The following is a 21,034-nucleotide window of genomic DNA, read 5'->3' as shown; positions in this document are numbered from 1 at the left end:
AACATTTTGTCTGTTTCTCAAATATTTGATTATGGGTGTAATATCTCCTTCTCTTCTCATGGTTGTTGGGTACAAGATCGGCAGTTAAGGAAGCTGATTAGGGAAGGCCATAGAGAAGGAGGACTCTATTACATGGATTTTTTAGAATTGCCTAAGAATGCTTCCTGTTATAATGTTCAGAAACTAGGGTTGGATTTGTAACACAAAAGACTAGGTCATCCTTATATGTCTAAAATCCATCATTTTCTAAGTTTAGGAAAATTTTACTTGTAAAGATTGTATCCTTGGCAAAATGAAAATATTATCATTTCATGATAGAACTTTTGTTTCCTCTAGACCACTTGAATTAATACATTCAGATATTTGGGGTCCTGCACCAGCTATTTCAAAAGGTGGATATGCATATTATGTAATTTTTGTCGATGACTTTTCTAGGCATACTTGGATTTACTTAAGTATAAATCTGAGGGTTTTTCATACTTTCAAACATTTCATAAAATAGTTAAAAATAAATTTCAAAATTTCATTTTTTGCACTGATTTAGGAGGAGAATTTATGTCCAAAGAATTAAAAGATTATCTCAACTTACATGGCATCATACATCAAAGATCTTGTTTACACACACCACAACAAAATGGTCTGGCCGAACGTAAACATCGACACATCATGGAAACCATTAGAACTTTATCAATAGCAAATCAAGTTCTAAAAGAATTTTGAGCAAAAGTTGCTCTAACTGCTACCTATCTTATTAATCGAATGTCATATTCTTCTTTGAAAAATATAACTCCAATTCAAAAACTTGTTAACTTATCTCCTGATTATTCTAGATTAAGAGTCTTTGGATGCAAGTGTTTTGTTTTCACCAACAAGAATGGCAAACACTCTCTCTGTTCGATTCCTTGTGCCTTCTTAGGATATGTTGATAATAAAAAAGGCTATAGGTGTTTTAATTTCCAAAATGAAAAATTATATGTATCAAGAAATGTATCTTTCCTAGAGAAAGAAAGTTTTTTTTAATTTGAAAAACCCAAGGAAGTCACTGAATATTCCCTTTTAATAGATTTGACTTCAAAATCTAATGAATGTGATTTTGACGATGATCAAAGTACTATTGATTTTGAACATATTGTTGATAATGAAGAGCAAACTCATAGGGACGTTAGTCTACAATATTCAAGACGTAGAGAGTCAAATCTTCCATGTGTATTAGAAAAATATTCCGAAGTACCAACCAGAACCGTCATCCTATTCTCAAGACAAAAACCATATTGAATGGATAGAAGTCATGAAGGCAGAATTAAACGCATTAGAAAAGGCTTAACACTTGGACTATTCAAGATATTCCTCTAGGTAAGAAACTTATAAGTTGCCAATGGGTTTACAAAGTCAAAACCAAGAGTGATGAAACTCTTGAAAGGTATAAAGCCCGATTAATGGCCAAAAGTTATGCTCAAGAGTGTGGCATCGATTATGAAAAAACTTTTGCCCCAGTTGCTCGTATGACCACTTTCAAAACATTAATAGCTTTGGCCTCTATTAGAAAATGACTTATATTTCAGATGGATGTCAAAAATGCTTTTCTCAATGAAAATCTAGTTAAAGAAGTGTACATGGACGCCCCACCTGGTATTAGTATCTGTAAACACCTCAAATTTTCACTCACCTCCCCGACATTTCCACCAAACATCACAACTCCTCCCCGGAGATCGCCAGAGAGCAAAATGGTCATTTTCTTAGCCTGGAACCCGCAAAAGTCCAAATTTCATCTGCAACTCTCAAAATTTCTCTATTTTAGCTCAGATGTTCAAAATTCTACTCCTAACAAGAGACGAGAATCTCCAAATCCTGGTTCATGATTGCATTTCATAAAACATGTCATTGCATAGCATTGCATGAACATTTCATATCACTGCACTGCACATCATGTCATTTCGAGGTCCAGAACTCTTGATTTCAAAATTTTCAATCCAGATTCGAATTTCAACTCTTTTCAAAATTGATTTCAAAACCTTGGGTCTTCAAAATTGTCAATTCTTCTCATTTTACCCTCAGGACTCTGAATTTCAAAATATTTTCTCAGGAAAACGGTCTGGATAGTTTTCAATATGGATTTCAGCCACCTTATCTCAGATTTTGCCCTTTTGTCAACAATTTCAAATATCTTCCTTTTACAAAATCGCCCTACAGGGGCCAACTCTTTTCAAAAATTTTGTTTTGCCAATTAGTCCAGATTTTATGAAAATTCCAAAAAAAGGATTTATTGTCTTGTCCTTATTTCAATAAAGAAGCAATGTGGGACCCACCCTAAGGTGGTGTCACATAGGCTTTTCTTTTGAAAAACCTGAATTTTGAAAAAACCAAAAATATAAGAGCCTTGTCCCTAGATTGGCACCACTTGTCTTTTTCTCTCTCCGCCCATTTCCCTGCCATGTGTCAGCGTGAGGTTCACCTAGAGGTGGCGCCATGTGTCATTTTCTCTCTCCTTCGATCCTCTGACACGTGTCAATGTGGGGACACCTTAAGATGCTGCCACATGTCATTAGACATTCTCTTTATTCTATGCCACGTGTCAGTATCCACCATCTTCACCCTGTGCCATGTGTCATTCCAATGCCACCATGAGATGCCACGTGTCATGTGTTGCCCTGTCCATGAAAAGTAGAGCTTGTCTCCCCTGAGGTGGCGCCATTTGAAATGTGTCTCCTGCAAGAGACACGTGTCACTCTCTCCCTTTTTCAGAAAAAGCAGACTGACACATGTCTCTCCCTACTTTTCTCAGAAAAGTAGGTGACACATGCATTTCTAGCTTCCTTCAGAAAAAGCAGAGGACACGTGTCACCCCTGGCCTTCTTCAGAAAAAGCAACCATTCAAAAAAATTCAAACCCAGGCTGAGGTGGCACAAATCCTGAACTTTACCTTTTCTATCTGGCCTAAGATGGCACCACATGTACTTGTCCCTCCTTCTCTTCCCTCCGCCATGTGTCACTACAGGATCTCCCAGAGGTGTTGCCACATGTCCACCCTCCATTCTTCCAGAGCCAGCCTCATTTGAATTTCAAATACAGCCTCTGAGGTGGCGCATTTTGCTTCTTCTGTTCTTGTCCTCTTGCCACATGGTAGTGTGGAGCCACCCTGAGGTGGCGCCACATGTCAGCCCCTGCTCCCTTCAGAAAAAGCAGAAATTTGAATATTCAAACTCCTTTGAGGTGGCACCTTCTGAGCCCACTGCCCTGTTCTTCTGACACGTGTAAGTGGAGAGCCACTCTGATGTGACGCCACATGGCATGCTCCTACTGCTTCTAGATTCAAATCTCAAACTCCTTTTTGAGGTGGCATCATTCCAGAGCTCCCACTTGGCTTCACTTTATTATTTTAATTTTTTATTCAAAATAAACCCACCATGAGGTGGCGCCATATGAGAAGCCCAGAAAAAGCAGATTTCAAATTTCAAACTCCCCTGCTGAGGTGTCTCACCCACAAAATTCTCATTTTTATTTTCTCAAAATTCCACATGGCATGCCCTGAGATGGCGCCACATGGAAGGCTCAGATTAAGCCTGTTTGAAATTCAAAATCTCTAGAATTGCTACAAATACAAGGGCCCACGCCCAGCTGAGGAGAGCTCATTTTGGATTTGGCATTTCAACTTAGACTTCCTCTACTACACGATTTTGAGGTTCTGAATTCACGCCCCCCTTGGGCTCAGTGGAGAGGGTGTATTGAAGCACCAACCTTGCTCGCCTCAATCCCAATTCGATCTAGGCGTGGATCAATTTTCGTGAACCCTCGGAAGCTCGGATCGAAGGACGAAAGAAGTCGTTGGTAGCCGCTCATTTCGGGAGTTCCAAAGCTGCAGGAAAACACAAGGTACACTTTTATCCCTATTGATTTCATTATAGTAAAACCCTTACTCGATTCGTATTGTCGTTTTGAAGAAAGAGCTCATCCGAGGGATAGATCGAGCTATTCTCATAAAATGACACATATCAAAAGATGTTTTTTATGCTTTCTTGATTAAATTTCCGCATTCCATCATGTTCATGCATTAAAATAAGTTAGATTTACGTTTTATTTCATTTAAATAGCATGTTCCATGAATTTATTTAATATTTCATGCATTCAGCTTCATTTAGGTAACTCTCTGTTTTTGTGAGTCAGTCCACACGTCATTTCATGCATTTAATTTTCGTTAAAAATGCTGAGAAAATCATAGTATGCGCCCTTAGATGTCCCTAACAATTTGCCAAAAACTCAGAATGATTTGAATTTGTTTACTGCGGTAAAAGTTCAAAATGGTAGGTCGGGTTTTGTTACCCAGGATACGTTTTGAAAAGTTATCTCAGACTTGTAAAATCGAGATCTCTCTCATATGAGGTCTGATTTTCGATCCAAAAAATGTCCTGAACTCGAAATGATGTCTAGTATTTAATCTGATTTTCTCAGATTTTTCTAAATTTTTTTGATATCTGACAAAAATCCGAGAGTTCGGGACACGTGTCAGAGCCTGATTTGGGCCTCTGAGACTTTGGATCGACTTAAGTCGATGGGTTCTCTTTTGGTGTTGCTCCAAATCCGAATCTGTAAAAAGTGAATGTCATTTTCGGGGTGTCCTCTGTTTGCATCTGAAGTTTTATAATTTTTAGGACAGTCTTAATAGCATTTTCGGATTTTTCTTGTTAGTCTCCTGTTTTGCTATATTTATCTAATCTGTTGATTTAGGCACGTAATGTCGTAATTTTTATCTTTGTTCCTGTTGATCAAATGCCGAGACCATAAAAATGAAAATTGCTCCTGCATCTGTTAGTAGTTCCTCATTTAAATATCAGAAATTTCCATGGTCGGCTGCTATTTTTTATGCAATTTTATATCAGATCGGGTTGATTTTACCTCCGTCAGAGCCAAATTCCCGTTACCGAACTCATCGTAGTTCAAATCCCAGGGTTGTAAACGACAAAATTGTTTATTTTCATGTCATTTAGCAGTCAGATGTTTCTATGGTGGAATTCTCGTATTACTGCATTAAGTGTTACATTTGGTTCGGGTCCGCAGGTGAAATTCGCCCATTTTAAGATTTTCTGTAAATTTTCGCATCTAAACCATGTCATTCCGTGAGTTTTAGCATTCTAAGTTGTTCATAAAGGTAGAGGGGTGTCTCATACCAAATTTGGTGTGATTTGGAATTCGTTCGATGCTCAGTTTAGCCGTATCATCAAAACAGAGCCCCGCGGGTCCCTGATTCAAGCGAAAACAAGCGAAATTCGTTATTTTTTATGAATAGTAGCATGTCAAAATTCTGATTTTATAGTTTTAATGTGTTTAGCAGCATGTCATCATGCCTCATACTGCATTTCATCATCATTTGATTCAATTCGAATTTCAAAATCTCAATTTTACCAAAATTTCCTTCAAAAAACCCTAATTTTAAAGGTGTAACTTCAATATTAAGGGTATTTTGGTCATTTTGACTACAATTTCGAATTTCAAACTATTTCTTACTGAATTTCTTGCATTTACATCATTTCAAATATCAAGAAAGCGTGATAATAGGGTTTATATCCAATTAAGTCCAATAATTTCAGAATATTATTGGAAATCTTGGAAAAACCCACATATTTGAGTTAACCCCATTTCAAGTTTGGCAGGGACATTCAAAGGAAGGAGTTGAACTCTGCAATTTCCTTTTATTTCATTTATTTAGTGATGTAATAATGTAAATTTTGGAATAAGAGATTTAATTTTCTGCTTAGATTAGGATGCATATCATATAGTTTGAATTCATGCAATATCTATGAAATTGTCTATGAAGAGACAATATGCATACAAGCATAAAGAAGTGTACGAAGACACTCTCACAACACTTGAACAAAATACGCAAAAAGCGTAAAAATAATAAACATGCAATAATGCATGTGTTTCATAAAAAGGGAGCAAATGCTTGAGACTCTCAAGCTTAGGAATTACAAGGGGGAACACCCCTATTTATACAAGAGCCAAGAGGTGAAAAAGGGAGGGCTCCAAAGGAGTTGTTGGGGAGCCCCCAACGGTCACATTTGTGACCGTTGGGGGGGCCCCAACGACTCTATTGGGGGACCCCCAATGCACCTTTAATAAAAAGTAAAATAAAAATGAAAAAATAAAAAGAAATACAAAAGGAAAATACAACATATTCCAAATGGAATATGCGCAAGATTACAATAATACCCTTTTTGGGTAAGAAATTAAAAAGGTATATAAATATATATAATTATATATATAGAGATACATATACATATAATATATTATATGTATATGTATCTCTAAGTATATAAATCTATATATTTATATTTACAACAAGGATTTTCGGAGATACATTTTAACAATATCTTGTTTATGTGATTCATGCATTTTATTTCAAAAGCACTATGGATGTATACGAATGGCACATGCACCAACTCTTAGGGAGTTGATGAACTCGGTGGAGTCCATATTTACGGCCCTAGTCGGAATATGGACAAGACTCAGATCCATCATCTTTCTACGAGTCACATTGAGCCTACACTCTTAGGCTATCTTCAAAAATGCACCTCATATTTCCAATTTTGCAAAATATTGTGAATTAAATCAATTAAACTTTGAACATGTTCATGGCCACAGTCAGAATATGTGAAGGATTTACTTTGACTTAATACACATTTTCCAACAAATTTCTCAAAAAATCTTTCCAAATGTTATTTTCAAAGTGCATTCATCCATTCAAATCATCTGCATCATAGCATAATCTGCTTTTCCCATGATTTTCTCAAGAAAATTTCATTCTCAAAAAAATCGATTTCTCAAGAAACTCTGAGAATTTTTCAAAATTGGATTGTCCAAGTTTTCCCGTGATTTTCCCTGGAAAATGTTATTTTCTTAAGATTTTCAAAAAAAGAATTTCGCATCTTTCTCAAGATTAAAATCGATTTTCCAGTATTTCAGGGATAAGATCCTTAGGATTTCAGTTTCCCGAGTTTTGACTTTTCATCTCCAAAGAATTTTACAATGAATCTCAACCATTTTCCAAAGAAAGCTTTCAAAACTTGAAGTTTTTCGTGACAAACATTTTCCCTTCAAATGTTTTCTCAAGAATCCTTTCCATTTTCTCAAGATTTTCATCCATTCATGATTTTCCCACACTCTTAGGAACTTTCTCGTGATTTCAAAACCCTTTCATCTGAGTTTCCTGAGAAATTGACTTTCACCTTTTCCCTGATAAATATCTTTCAACTCCAAATGTTTTCTAAGCATACATCATGTTTTCCCAAGCTGTATTTTACAAAATCTCATAGCACATGCCTGAATTCTCTGTGCATTTAGGATATAACACAATTTCGATGATTTCACCAAGTCAAGCACATTTTTGGTCCTTGGTTTGATTACCCCTGTTAAAGGCGGCAGGAACGGTCGAACCTCGTACCGACAGGTCGAGCCCCATCCCATGGATTTTCCCGCTATTTTCAAAAACAGAGGTGAGTATTTCAAAACAAATTTCCAAAATCCGGTCAAGTTTGAATCGCGAAAGCATTCTCCTCTTTCTCTCCCGCAAGGGAAGGGAAGAGGGAAAATTTTTGCGACGATAACAGTATCCCTAAAGGCAAAGCTCTTCATTTAGAAAAAGTTTTTTATGGTTTTAAACAGGCACCAAAAGCCTGGTATGACAGATATAGTCATGTTACGCTTGATATTAGTTTTCAATCTTGTTTGACTGACACTGCTTTGTTTATTAAGAATTATGATGTAAGCATTATTGTTCTCCTTCTTTATGTAGATGATATGATTATCATTGGAGGCGACAAATAGGGACTTGAAAACTAGGGGTGGCAATCGGGTCGGGTTGGCGGGTTGGCGGGTCGGGTTGGCGGGTTGGCGTGTCAGCATACCTCAACCCGAACCCGACTCGTTTATTAAACGGGTCGGCTGTGGCAAACACGAACCCGACCCGTTTAATAAACGGGTAACCCGACATGACCCGCCAACCCATTTAATAAATGAGTTGGGTCGGGTAAACAGGTTTTCAGGTTCGCGGGTCGGGTTGGCGGATCGGGTTGGCAGGTAGGCAGGTTGGCGGGTCGGGTTGACGGGTTGACGTGTCGGGTTGGAGGGTCGGGTTGGCATACCCCCAACCCGAACCCGACCTGTTTAATAAAACGAGTTACGCGGGTCGACCCGTTTATTAAACGGGTTGGCTTAAGCCCAACCCGAACCCGCCTAAGAGGCGGGTTGGCGGGTCGAGTTGGCGGGTCATGTCAGAAATTGCCACCCCTATTGAAAACATCAAAAATCTTCTTAAAACTCATTTTGAAATGACTCACTTAGGTATATTAAGATATTTTTTAGGAATTGAAGTTGCTTATTTCTTTCGTGGGTATTTGATATCTTAATCTAAATTTGCCTTTGATATTGTTTTCAGGTCTGGAATTACAGATGATAAGAAAGTGGACACTCCAAAAGTTGTCAACATTAAAATGAGGATTGACGATGGATAACCTCTTGATAATCTCACTCCTTACAGACAACTTATCGGAGCACTTTCCTATTTCTCCATTACTAGGCCAGATATAGCACACGTTGTACACAGTTAGCTAATTTCAACATGCTTTCACCTTTGTTCACATGAGAGCAGTTTTGCGTATTATTAAATACATAAAGTCCTCCCTTTCACAAGGCCTCTTCTTGTCTGCTTCATTGTCATTAGATTTAATTGTCTATATTGATGTTGATTGGGGCGGTGATCCTAATAATAGACACTAAACCACTGGTTTTTGTGTTTTCGTAGGTGACCTTAATTTCGTGGAGATGCAAAAAGCAACAGAAGGTCTCTCTCTCCTCCACTGAAGCTGAATAAAGAGTCATGGCCACTACGATAATGAAAGTAATTTGGCTCAGACGTCCGCTAGTTGAAGCAACACAAGCTTCAAGAATATGCTGTGACAACAAGAGTGCGATCTATATTGCCAACAATCGGACATTTCATAAATGCACCAAGCGTATTGAGATGGACTGTCACTATATGAGAGGAATATCTACATGAAACCATTGATCTGCCATATGTTACATCAGAATACTAATTAACAAACTTCTTCACCAAACCACTTGTTGCTCCCAGATTTCACTTCCTCTTAAACAAACTTTCGCTCATTGTACCGTAAGTTTGAGGGGAGTGTTAAAATGTAAAATGTAACATATATAATATATATAATAATAATATTATAGTATATTATTATTATATATTATTATTATTTTATTTTTTCTTTTCTTTTTATTTTTGATTTATTATCTAGTTCATTTTGAACTAGATATTATAATATAGTCAAGTCCCAACCAGGACTTGACTAAGATATAGTCATTGGACCTAATCCAACCACTATATTTAGAGTCGTTGGACTAGGTCCAACGAGAACCAACTAGGTCCAACGAGAGAGCTCTCATCTCTCTCCCACTTGTATAAATAGGGGTGATCCCCCTCCACGATGTATCAATGTTTTTTAAGCATTTCTTGTGAAGAAATAAAAATTTATTATTTTAGTGTATTCTTCCATTTTTATCCTTTTATGGGTTATGTTTGAGGTGTCTCTAATAAACACACTTTTGAAGGTTTCTCGTGCTTTTGTGGAAGATCACCATTTCATTACAGTTACCACTTTACTTTTACTAGTGGAATGGTTTTTGTCCTCAAAACTTGATCCCTTCGATCGATGATTTCTACTGGTTTTTCTTCAATAGTCATCCTCTCAAACTTCTACGTCTTCATGTTGAATGAGTGTGACGGATCATGCACATACTCCCTTAACATAGAGACATGAAAAACATTATGAATTTGTGAATACTGGAGAGGTAGTGCCAACCGATAGGCAATTTTGCCAACTCGCTCAATAATTTCAAATGGGACAACAAATCTAGGACTCAGCTTTCCTTTCTTTCCAAAACGAAACATACTCTTAATCGGAAATACTTTTACAAAAACCATATCTCCGACAACGAACGCGAGTTCCCTACGCCTTTGATCCGCGTAACTCTTTTGTCGACTTTGGGCAGTTTACAGTTTTTCACGAATCATTTTTACTTGTTCAGTATAGTGCTGCAGAACCACAAGCGCATTTGTAGTATGTTCTCCAACTTCGTCCCAGTGAACTGACGAATGAAAGAGTCTGCCATACAATACTTCGTACGAAGCCATCTCAATACTAGAGTGAAAACTATATGTGAATTCAGCAAGAACTATGTGTGCATCCCAGTTTCTTTTCCATTTCAAAACACATGCTCTTAACATATCTTCAAGAGTTTGTATAGTGCGCTCAGATTGACCATCGGTCTGGGGATGGAAGGTTATACTAAACTTCAATTTTGTTCCCAAAGATTGCTAAGATAACCCCAAAACCGATATGTGAACCTTGGGTCACAATCAGAAATGATTGAGATCGAAACCCCATGGAGTTTAATAATCTCCTGGACGTAAAGATTGATCAAACTTTCTAATGATTGCTTGATACGGATAAGAAGAAAATGAGCAGACTTAGTCAAATGATCGATGATCACCCAGATTGCATCATGTTTTCTTCGAGTTTTGGGTAATCCTATCACAAAATCCATAGTGATGTCTTACCATTTTCACTGTGGTATTTTTATCTTTGTATTATTATGTCAAGTCGTTGAAGCTCTATTTTGATTTGTTGGCATGTCAAACATTTTAAGACATAATTGGTTGTCTCTCTTCATACCGTTTCACCAATAATTTTGTTGCAAATCTTTAAACATTTTTGTGTCTCCTAGGTGGATGGTATATCGACTCTTGTGAGCTTCTTCCAAAATTTAATTCCTTAATACAGGGTCAAATTGGACTCAAATTCTATTTCCTGATGCTATCGTCGTCCTTGAGACAGAAAGATGTATCAACCTCCGACAAAGCCCTTGCTTTCAACTTTTCATATTGAGGATCTTTGATTTGCTCGGCAGTTATCTGGGCAAGGATCTCTGGTTGCACGGTTAGATTGGACATATGAATTCTTCCTTGATTTGCCATGAATGGTTTCCATTCGATGAGATCTTCAATAAGTTTTCAACTTTTTCCTACAAGACTTGCCAAGGAACCTTCAGCCTTACGGCTGAGCGCATCTGCAACGATATTTGCTTTTCCTAGGGGACAGGAAAGGGTAAACTCATAATCCTTTATATATTTCAATCAGCGTCGTTGCCCCATGTTCAATTCTTTATGTGAAAATAGATATTTGAGGCTTTTATGATCACTATAGACTTCAAATTTTTATTTATATAAGTAATGTTGCCAAACTTTTAGGGCAAAAATTACTGTTGCAAGCTCTAGATCATGGGTTGGATAATTTTTCTCGTGAATTTTCAGTTGCCTTGATGCGTAAGCAATAACCTTGTTGTACTGCATTAGTACGCAACCCAGACCCTGAAGCGTCAGTGTAGACAACAAATCCACCTTAACCCAAAGGTAAGGTTAATACTGGGGCGGTGGTAAGTTTCTTTTTCAGAGTTTGAAAACTTTATTCACATTTATTGTCTCATTCGAACTTGACCCATTTTCTTAATAACTTGGCCATTGGTGATGCAATATGAGAGAAATCCTAAATAAACTTTCTATAATATCCAGCAAGACCAAGAAAACTTTGAATATCCGAAACATTTTTCGGTTGCTTCCATTTTAGAACTACTTCCACCTATTATGATACGAAATTTACTTAAAGATCTAATTTAAAAGTTTGCATCAAGAATTTAAATCTATGATTTTTAAATGAGATCATTACCTTAGCGGGATTCACGAATACTCTGTCTTTTGATATTACGTGTCCCAAGAACATGATTTCCTTAAGCCAAAATTCGCACTTCGAGAATTTAGCATAAAGTCGTTCATCTCTCAGAATTCCTAAAACAATCCTCAAGTGCTTGCGGTGTTGCTCCACACTTTCTGAGTATATCAAAATATCATCTATGAAGATGATTACAAAAGAGCCTACAAAAGGTCTGAATATTCTATTCATCATATCCATGAAAGTTGATGGCGCATTTATGAGTCCAATAGGCATAACTATGAACTCATAATGCTCGTACCTTGTTCGAAAAGTTGTTTTTTGGAACATCATCCTCCTTGATTCTCAATTGATGATATTCAGCTCTTTAATAATACTCTGGCTTTCTGTAGTTGATCGAATAAATCCTCAATATGCGGCAATAGACACTTGTTCTTAACTGTGGTCTGGTTGAGCAGCCTATAATCAATCCATAATTGCAATGATCTATCTTTCTTCTTTACAAATAATACAGGTGCTCCCCAGGGTAATATACTAGGCCTGATGAAACTCTGCTCCATAAATTCTTGTAACTGTTTTTTCAATTCTTCCAGTTCCGCGGGTGCCATCCTATAGGGTGCTTTGGATATTCGAGCAGTTCCAGGCAATAGCTCAATACTAAACTCAACCTTGCGGTGTAGAGGGAGTCCAGGAAACTTTTCTGGAAAGACATATGGAAAATCTCGAACCACATCTAAACTTTCAAGCAAAATCGTCGTCGGGTCTATCAGAGCAATGCTGACCAGAAATGCTCTGCAACCTTTCTTCAAATATCTCTGGGCCTTTATCGACGATATTACACGCTTCATTAAGGTAGGTCTAGATAATCAGAACTCTATCCTGGGAACTCCAGGTTGAGATAGTACTATCTTCCCTTCATGACATAATACCTTAGCGTGATACTTATAAAGTCAATTCATACCTAAGATGACGTTGTACTCGGTCATATTAAGTAGAATTACGTCGGCAGGCAGACTTTGCCCATCTAATATTATGTCAATGTTGGGTACATAATTTATGCATATTTCCCTATCTCCCAAGGGGGTGTATACTTCTAGATCATGACTCGAAGATTTAGTTAGTACACACAACATTTTATAGAATTCTACGAAAATAAATGAATTTGTGACACTACAATCAAATAGAACCAATGTTGCTCGGTTAGAGACAAGGATGGTACCTTGCACCAAGTCGCCCTTGTTCGGCTATGGCAATATAAACACAACCACTTGTTGCTTGCTTTTGTAGTTGTTGTTGTGGCTGAGGCTATTGGTGTTGGGGCTTGGATCCACTAGCACCCTTCCTCCGGTCGTCCACCATCTTTTTTCAGCAATCCTTGATATAGTGGCCTGCCTTGCCACAATATAAGCAACCATCAATCTCTCGATAATAGGTTCGATTGGGATGGCTATGATTACAAGTGCGACAAGGCTCGACCAACTGTTGTTGTTGCGGTCAAGGTCGATTTTGCTGCCTCTGCCTCTTGGCAGGAGGGGCGGACTTTTTATCCTCAAATCTCTTCTTGGGCCAGCTCTTCTGGTCCCCATTTGGTGGTTCACATCGATGAGGTTGTTGTTTCTATGACTCTTCCCAGTCATCCTTAAGTATTGTAGCTACTTCAACGGCCTTGTCTAGCGTTTCTGGCCCACGATTAAGCACTTTAGTTCGGAGGGCCGGTTTTAGGCATCTAGCAAACTTCATTGCCCTATCCTCCTCAGTAATAAATACTTATGGACAATACTTTTTCAAGTTTCGAAACTTCATAATGTACTCTATCAAGCTCAGTCTCCCTTGTAGTTCGAGGAACTGCCGCATCTTGCGGCTCCTCTCGTGCTTAGGAAAATAAGTGGCATAGAACACCGCATCGAATTGATCCCACAATACTGGCCCGTTGTTGAATTTAATTTCTAAGGCGGTTTCCCACCAACGTTCAACATCGTAACCGATAGGCCTTGAAATCCACCTTCCTATCTTCTAGGACGGCCAGTACTCGAAAGGCCTTCTCAATTTCCTAGATCCATGCTTCAGCGGAGTCAAAATCTATCTTTTCAGAAAAGGTTGGGGGACCCAACTTCAAAAAAAATTCATAACTATTCCAGGGTTATGGCATGCCTCTGGAGCCTGTTTGGCCTACGTCTGGTCTCTGATCGCGGTAGCCATATTCATTACCTTAGATATTAATATTCAACAAAAATCGGGGTATTACAATGTTTGTGTCCAAATCTAAATATTATGTGATCTTTATTGATGATTACAATTGTTTTACTTGGATCTTCCTCTTGAGAGAAACTAATCAATTTTTTTCTACTTTTAAGAAGTTTATGTTGAAACCCAATTTGCTTGTAAAATCCTTGCCCCTCGTAATGATGGTACCGGAGAATACATCTCCAATGACTTTGTAAAGTTCTTCCATGATAATAACATTTTACATGAAATGGCCTTCAAACATCAATTGAAGATGGAGTAGCCAAGCATGAACATTATCATATTGTTGAGACAGCCTGACCATGATGACTAAGCCCTATCTAAGAAAGGATTCATGAACTAAGTATGCTCTCGTAAATCACATGCCATTGTCGACTTCAGTGGACGATTTACCATACTTCACTCACTCTCTTTGCAAGGCCACCAGATAAACTATTCCAGCATTTTTTTTGTTCTAAATGTTCTGTTCTAAATGAGGGTTGTAAAGTTCATTAGAAGATTTGTAGTGTAAAATATTAACAAGACAAGTACTAAAGCTGCTCATCACCTTCATAAAAGTAGTCCAGTCATTTCCCTGGGCCATGTAACGCAACAAATGGATTCCTCTGTTCCAATTGCTTGCTAGCAGAACAAACAATGAGTGAATTGTTGTGACTGAAACCTCGAAACAAGAAGGCGATATCTTTTGAACTGTGAAGCCAAACCTGTTACAGTAAATTCATTATCACAAGTATTGATTCAAAGGCATAGGTCTAAAAATCTCAAACTCAAAAGGTGAACTATGTCTAACACACACATACTTTGATAAATATAGCTGAAAGCTACAGATATGCAAAACTTTTTAAAGCATCAATGTGATTGACTGTTTATACACAGTAGTATGACAGACAATACTTTGATAGAGGATGCATGGGCTTTAAGCCTTTAATACATGAAGGAAATGGATGCCAGTAACACTACCTACATTGAGGAAGGGAGATAAGCATGGATGAGAAGGCCAATGAAAGCCAGTTGAAAGAGCTTGGCTGTAGATGAAATAAGAGTCCTTCCAGAAAGGAGAAACCAGTAAAATATAAAAAACAATGCAAGAATGTGTATAAACGTCTTCTGCTCATCCCGCCATAATACTATGTCCGCAACTGCATTAGGAAACAAATTTGATTGCTCAGAAGCAAAGAACATGGAAAAAATGAAGAGATATGGATGTTGCCACCTCACCTTCTCCACCACCAAGTAGTTTGTATGATTTTGATGGTTCAGAGAAATCTCGATGTTTTAACTGAGGCAAATCTGATACTAAAGGGGAGCATGGTTCAATAGTCAATGTAATACCTTCCTGGAACAGCAGAAACAATAGCACAAGATGAAGAAAAAGTAAGAACTGCAACTTTTCAATTTTTAATTTGATGAAACAGTTAAGATAAACATCCATGAGCTACATGAAATGCTCATCACCAGCTTTATTTCTATTCCTGTCGTTGTAAACCTTTTTCTTGTACTGATTCATCAACTAATTGTTGAACACAAGATACCACTAGTCATGTTTCTTTATTAATTTTTCCTACAAATTCCTCTTCCAAAAAGTAATGGTTAACCATTAGAATTGTTTTTACCTCCATGGTAACTATTGGTGAGTACCCGAGAAGCTTTTTTGCTTTAATACAATTGAAAGTTTTTGTGCAAGATAGTTGACGAACAGCTGAAAAAGAAAGACAGGAGGATCCGCTCCTGTATTTAGCTAACATTCCATCAAAATATTCAACCAACATGGTCATTAGCATTACAGGTTTAGCAGGGAGATGTATGCTGGGCCTGTAACAAATCATCAAAGTCAGCCAGAATGAAGCTTATGCAAGCTCATAGAACACCATTCAGTAAAGCAGCAATAATAAATTAGCAACCAACAGCAGCAAAAGTTTGTAGCAACAACAAAATTTCCACTCCAATTCAATGCCCATAAACTGCGAAGAGGTTTCCGTGCTATATTCAAACACTACATTTACGGTATATGTGTATCAGTATTTTAGTCTATCATTTGTATCTAGGATTGTATGTAATGTAAATCATATGATGAAAACAATCACTCTTAACAAGCTGGGTTTCCAGGAAAAACACCATTTCCATCATCAAGATTAAACACATCCACATGGGTACAGATTCTTGATCTACAAGACAGTTCATACGTTATAATAAAAGGACAATGATATTAATTGGTAATTGATGAGAAAAATACCTAGATCAGATGGAAGAGGAAACATGAAATATCAAAGTACAAGACAGACAACTACAGGGAGTTCCTCTAGTTGCCCAGATCACAGGTACATTTTTTTTTCTTTTCTTTTCAGAAATTTCCAAATAGGTCCATCTTTAACTCTATCGAAAAAACAAACCATGTATTCAAAAATGACATTTTAAGGCCATCTTTTTGAAGAAATAGACAAAGAGGCCTGAAGTTAATGTTACCAATAAAATGCATACGGAATGTTTACTCTATACCTCATATTTGAAAGTAGAACAATGTTTTCAAGATCGATGTTTTAGGCTCCGTCTTTTTGAATAAATGATAGAGATCAGAAATTAATTTTACCATTAAGATGCATATGAAATGCCTATTCTACCCTTATTTCATGAAAGATTATTCTACCCTTATGTTAGTATACAGCAAGGATAATTTGGCAAATTCACTATTGGTATCTCACAGTTAAACTATAACAACCCAAGTTAACCAGACTTAAGTCCATATTTGTTACTTCTTCAAAAGATGGCTCATAAAACAGCACTTTTGAAAACATGGATCACTTTAAAAAATACATTGTAAAACTAAGTAGTCAAAAGCGCAAGGGCAAAAACTCATATTTTTTATTGAATGGTTGCTCATATTTTTAATTTTTTATTGAATGAATGCTCATATTTTATTTCTTAGATACTTACATAGATCAAGTTGTTGCATTAATATTACTTTTACATGTTAATCTCATATTTTTTCAGTATTTATTTGAGATTTTTTATTTCTTGTTGGTTGTTGCTTCATCAATAAAGCATTTTTTATTTATTTATAATTTTAGATATTTGTTATAATTTTTTTTAAGTCAATTTTTTTTAAGGCTTACGCTTTACGCCTCGAGGCTTACGCTTCGCCTCAAATTTTGGTGGAGCGCCTCGCTACGCCTCAACGTTTTCACAACACTGGATACAACCCTGTATCGTGTGTATCGTATGATACAGGGTGTATTGTACGATACACCTTCTATGCACTTTAAAAATGGCTAAAACTTGTTTTTTATTTTTTTAGTTTTAAAATTTTTTCATTTGTGTAGAGGCCATTACAAGGGTATCCACACACCCAAGTTGTCATGAAAGTGATTTGGGAGTTGATCCATGCGCAAGGGAGAGGGTTTTTACGGTTTGCTCAAGTAAGAGTGTATTTCCACCAAATTTCACTCAAAAAGTGGTTTATGGTAAGCAAAACTCTATTATGAGTAAAATTATAAAACTACCCTCCAAAAAATTTTCACCTCGAGGCCTCACACCCCCGAACCTCCACCTTATGGGCAGGGGGCGTTGCTCTCCTACAACCCCCTACTTACAGTAAAGTTGGATCCGTGAAAATTAGGGATTTATATCAAGGTAGAAATCAGGCTCCATATTCCTCCAACAAATATGGCATCAGATGATCTGGCATGACAATAGGGCACTCAAGTAATAAATGAAAACCGATTGAAAATCGAGCGCAACTATTGCCATAATATTTTTTTATGTAATATGAAAGTATGAGTCTTGTGACATGTTCTTAATTGCAAGATATTTAATATTTTGCATTGTTCTTTTGAGATAGTTGATGTTTGATGATGTCTTATGCAACTCATAGAAACATAAATGCTTCATGTGTGATTTTATGGTTGCATTTTGTACAATTTATCATTGTTTCATGTGTCATGATTTTTGCTAATTTTTTCCAATTTTCATGATTTTTTTGAAATTTTTAGAAAAAATTTATTAAAAATTACAAATTTTATGATAGGATATGTTTCTTATTTTGGGCCCAACTGATACGGTTAACGATACAATACTTACAAACTTGATAAAAACATATGCTGAAAACAAATGGCCTAATACAGACATTCTCATAATTTACCTTTCATAACCTAAGCCTTCTAATACAAGAGCAATGAATTGCCAAAGTCTCATTGGTTCATCATTGGTTATGAAAATGGCCTGAAAAGCAACCAAAACAATATTATGATCATTCAGTTTGCAAAAACTAGTAAACAATAGCACTATGAGAACTAAAAAAATTGCTTACTACCTTTCCAGCCACATGAGTTGTGTCAGAACTCAGAGCTTGTTCAGCACAGATATGGGCATGGGCAACATTATCAACATATGTGAAATCCCACTTATTTTCGCCATTTCCAATAATATACTGAAATAAGAACTTAAAAGTTACTTCACAGGAACTATATGAAATTCATATGATGGATTGCAATTGGGAACATATATGAAAGAGTCAGGGAAATATCATTAAATTGAAAGCAGAAGACATGGAAACTTTTAAGATGTTTCACAAGTAATGGAGAAGAGCGTATTTGCTCAGTAACAACCCCCCCCCCTCTCCCTCCCCCCCCACACACAGACACAGACACACACATGCACGACACACACATGCACGCACACACACACACATAGACACAGACATGGACATGCATGCATGCACACACACAGATATAGGCAAAGCCATGCACGCACACGCACACGCGCACGCACACGCACACAGACACAGACACACATGTGCAAGCATGTGCGTATGCAAACGAACTAAACAAACAGAAAAATCAATAGAGAGCTGAACAAACACATTACTATGAGTTTTACATCAAAATGCTTCACACCCATCTCCCTGTGAAAGCATTTTACTATGATTTTGTTCAGTAAGAAACTCTCTCTCTCTCTCTCTCTCTCTCTCTCTCTCTCTCTCTCTCTCTCTCTCTCTCTCTCATGCCTGTTTTCCTCTCCCGCTAGCCAAAATGCCATGTGCCATGGTGACAGGGCATCTTCTATGCTAGAATTCAAGGGTCCATCTCTTGTTATGAAGGCTATTGGTCAACATTTGAGGGCACCCATTTCACATAAGGGGTTCGGACTTGTGAGGCTGGTAATGTGCCTTTCGGGTTTTGGGGAAAGGGTGTTGATGCAGAGCAGGACCGGGCCCAGTTTACACAGAGTGACCCGAGCGGGTCCATGGGTCTGGACTCCCATGGGACGAACGATCGGACCCAAACAATGGATCTGATCGCGAGTCTGGTGCCCCAGCGCAAGGACGTGGTGCCCTGCGTACCTATTCAAGGTGAGCTCAGGCTGGAAGCAAGACTGCACAGTGCCAACGCCCCGATCCACCAGCAGCAACGGGTACAGCGGCAACGAGTTGTCTCGGGTCCAAGGACTGGACCCGAGACCCAGATCCAGCCAGGCATTATTAATACCCTGCCTAGGATTTCGTGAAGGACAGAGAACATTGAAATCGCAGCAGCAGTTCTTTTTTTTTCGGCAGTTTCTTTTCTTTTGACATTCGTTTATTCCATTGGCTTGCGTTGTTTGTTTTTACGCCCTGTTAGTTCTTCTTTCCAATTGTTTTCATCGACTGTTTAATTGAGGCTCCATTGAAATAAAGAAAACAAGACAGCACCACATTTTGGGTGGCTGTCTTTCCACTTGTTATTGCACATTGCACAGTCAGGAGGATAGTGCCAACCATTTCAGCAAACCGGATCGTCGCAGCCAAACTCCCTCCACTGGATCAGGTGTGCAGTGAGTAGTAGCAGCAATAATAACACTAATGCAATTGGTGAAGATAATGGTGCCACTGATGGTGGTTTTGACGGGGGTGGACTGGATATCTCATACAAGTAGCTTTCCCGTGTACAACAAACACTAAAAAGCATTTTCCTAGTCCATAAAAATGTTAGCTTTCCTATTAAACAAACACATGATGATTGCCTTTCTCATGAAAAGTGCTTTTCTTATTAAAAAAAAAAACTTTTCTCATGGCTGAGACAAATGGGCTCTTAGCCGTTACTCATACAAACTCTGGAAAAAAAAATGAAGACAACCTCCTAAGTGATGGCTTGGAAGCTTCAAAAACCATTGTGACATCAAATAATTTCATAGGCATGAAGAACATGCATCTTCAACATAACAACCTGGCAAGATACTCTTTTTTAAATCAACTAAATACATCAGCATAGTCAAGATCATTTGTTTCTAATACAGGTAAAATAAAAGTAATTATCAACAACCTTTCATTTTGACATAAGTATGTAAAATTTAAATGGTTCGGATTCGGATCGGATGTGGCCAATATCATATTTGAGTAATCGGATGTTGGCTAAACGGATTCAGATTTGAATGGTGAAAAGCTCATACCAGGTTCACTTGTTTTACATGTAAACGGATTCGGATATCCGTCAAATTTGGATATTTGTTGGATTCAGTCGCAAAAAATCAAAACCATATCTGTATGGATTTGGCTTACCGAAATGAAACTAAATGGAATCAGACTCGGTCGGATATCGGATAAAATCTGATTCACTGACATCCCTCTACACGAATCATAAATTTCTTTTTGATTTTTTTTTGAAGGTACGATCACAAATTGCTTGTTGCAAGCTATGTCACATGGACAAGGCTGTGGATGTGTGGATGAGGGCTATTTTCATGTAGTTTCCAGTATGACTTGTATATAAAGGAATACGGAACAGCAATCAAAATGGAGTATCCATGTGACTGTGACATAGCTTGCAAGCAGTTTTTAGCCACTAAAAAGTTCAAGGACAAAAAACAAAATCACAAAAAAGTTGTAAGATGCACCATTTACAGAAATATGTATCCATAACAGCCAAGAAAACTAAAACTGATTAAGAATTTAAATTTCAAGAGGATCTTTTACCAGTTACCACTAGCTGACATGTTAAAAAGCTAATAGCCAAATCTATTTGCAATTCAGA

At 37.5% G+C, this 21,034-nt stretch overlaps 1 protein-coding gene across 3 annotated transcripts in view; it reads right to left on the bottom strand.

Annotated features, from left to right (window-relative positions):
• Positions 1 to 21,034, bottom strand: part of LOC149840940 (3beta-hydroxysteroid-dehydrogenase/decarboxylase-like) — a 40,085-nt gene that overhangs the window by 14,368 nt on the left and 4,683 nt on the right. For all 3 annotated transcript variants that reach the window (XM_090003481.1, XM_090003482.1, XM_090003483.1), the window contains exons 5-10: positions 18,340 to 18,456; positions 18,169 to 18,248; positions 15,647 to 15,845; positions 15,252 to 15,369; positions 14,998 to 15,172; positions 14,581 to 14,737 (exon numbers count right to left, since the gene is read on the bottom strand). In XM_090003481.1, coding sequence (XP_089859607.1) covers positions 14,581 to 14,737; positions 14,998 to 15,172; positions 15,252 to 15,369; positions 15,647 to 15,845; positions 18,169 to 18,248; positions 18,340 to 18,456 — 846 coding nt within the window. The remainder of the gene's footprint in view (positions 1 to 14,580; positions 14,738 to 14,997; positions 15,173 to 15,251; positions 15,370 to 15,646; positions 15,846 to 18,168; positions 18,249 to 18,339; positions 18,457 to 21,034) is intronic.

The sequence above is a fragment of the Nuphar pumila genome, chromosome 4 (assembly GCF_984573655.1).
Source record: "Nuphar pumila chromosome 4, dmNupPumi1.hap1.1, whole genome shotgun sequence".
NCBI classification, from domain to species: Eukaryota; Viridiplantae; Streptophyta; class Magnoliopsida; order Nymphaeales; family Nymphaeaceae; genus Nuphar; species Nuphar pumila.
This window is presented reverse-complemented; position numbering and strand designations above follow the sequence as displayed.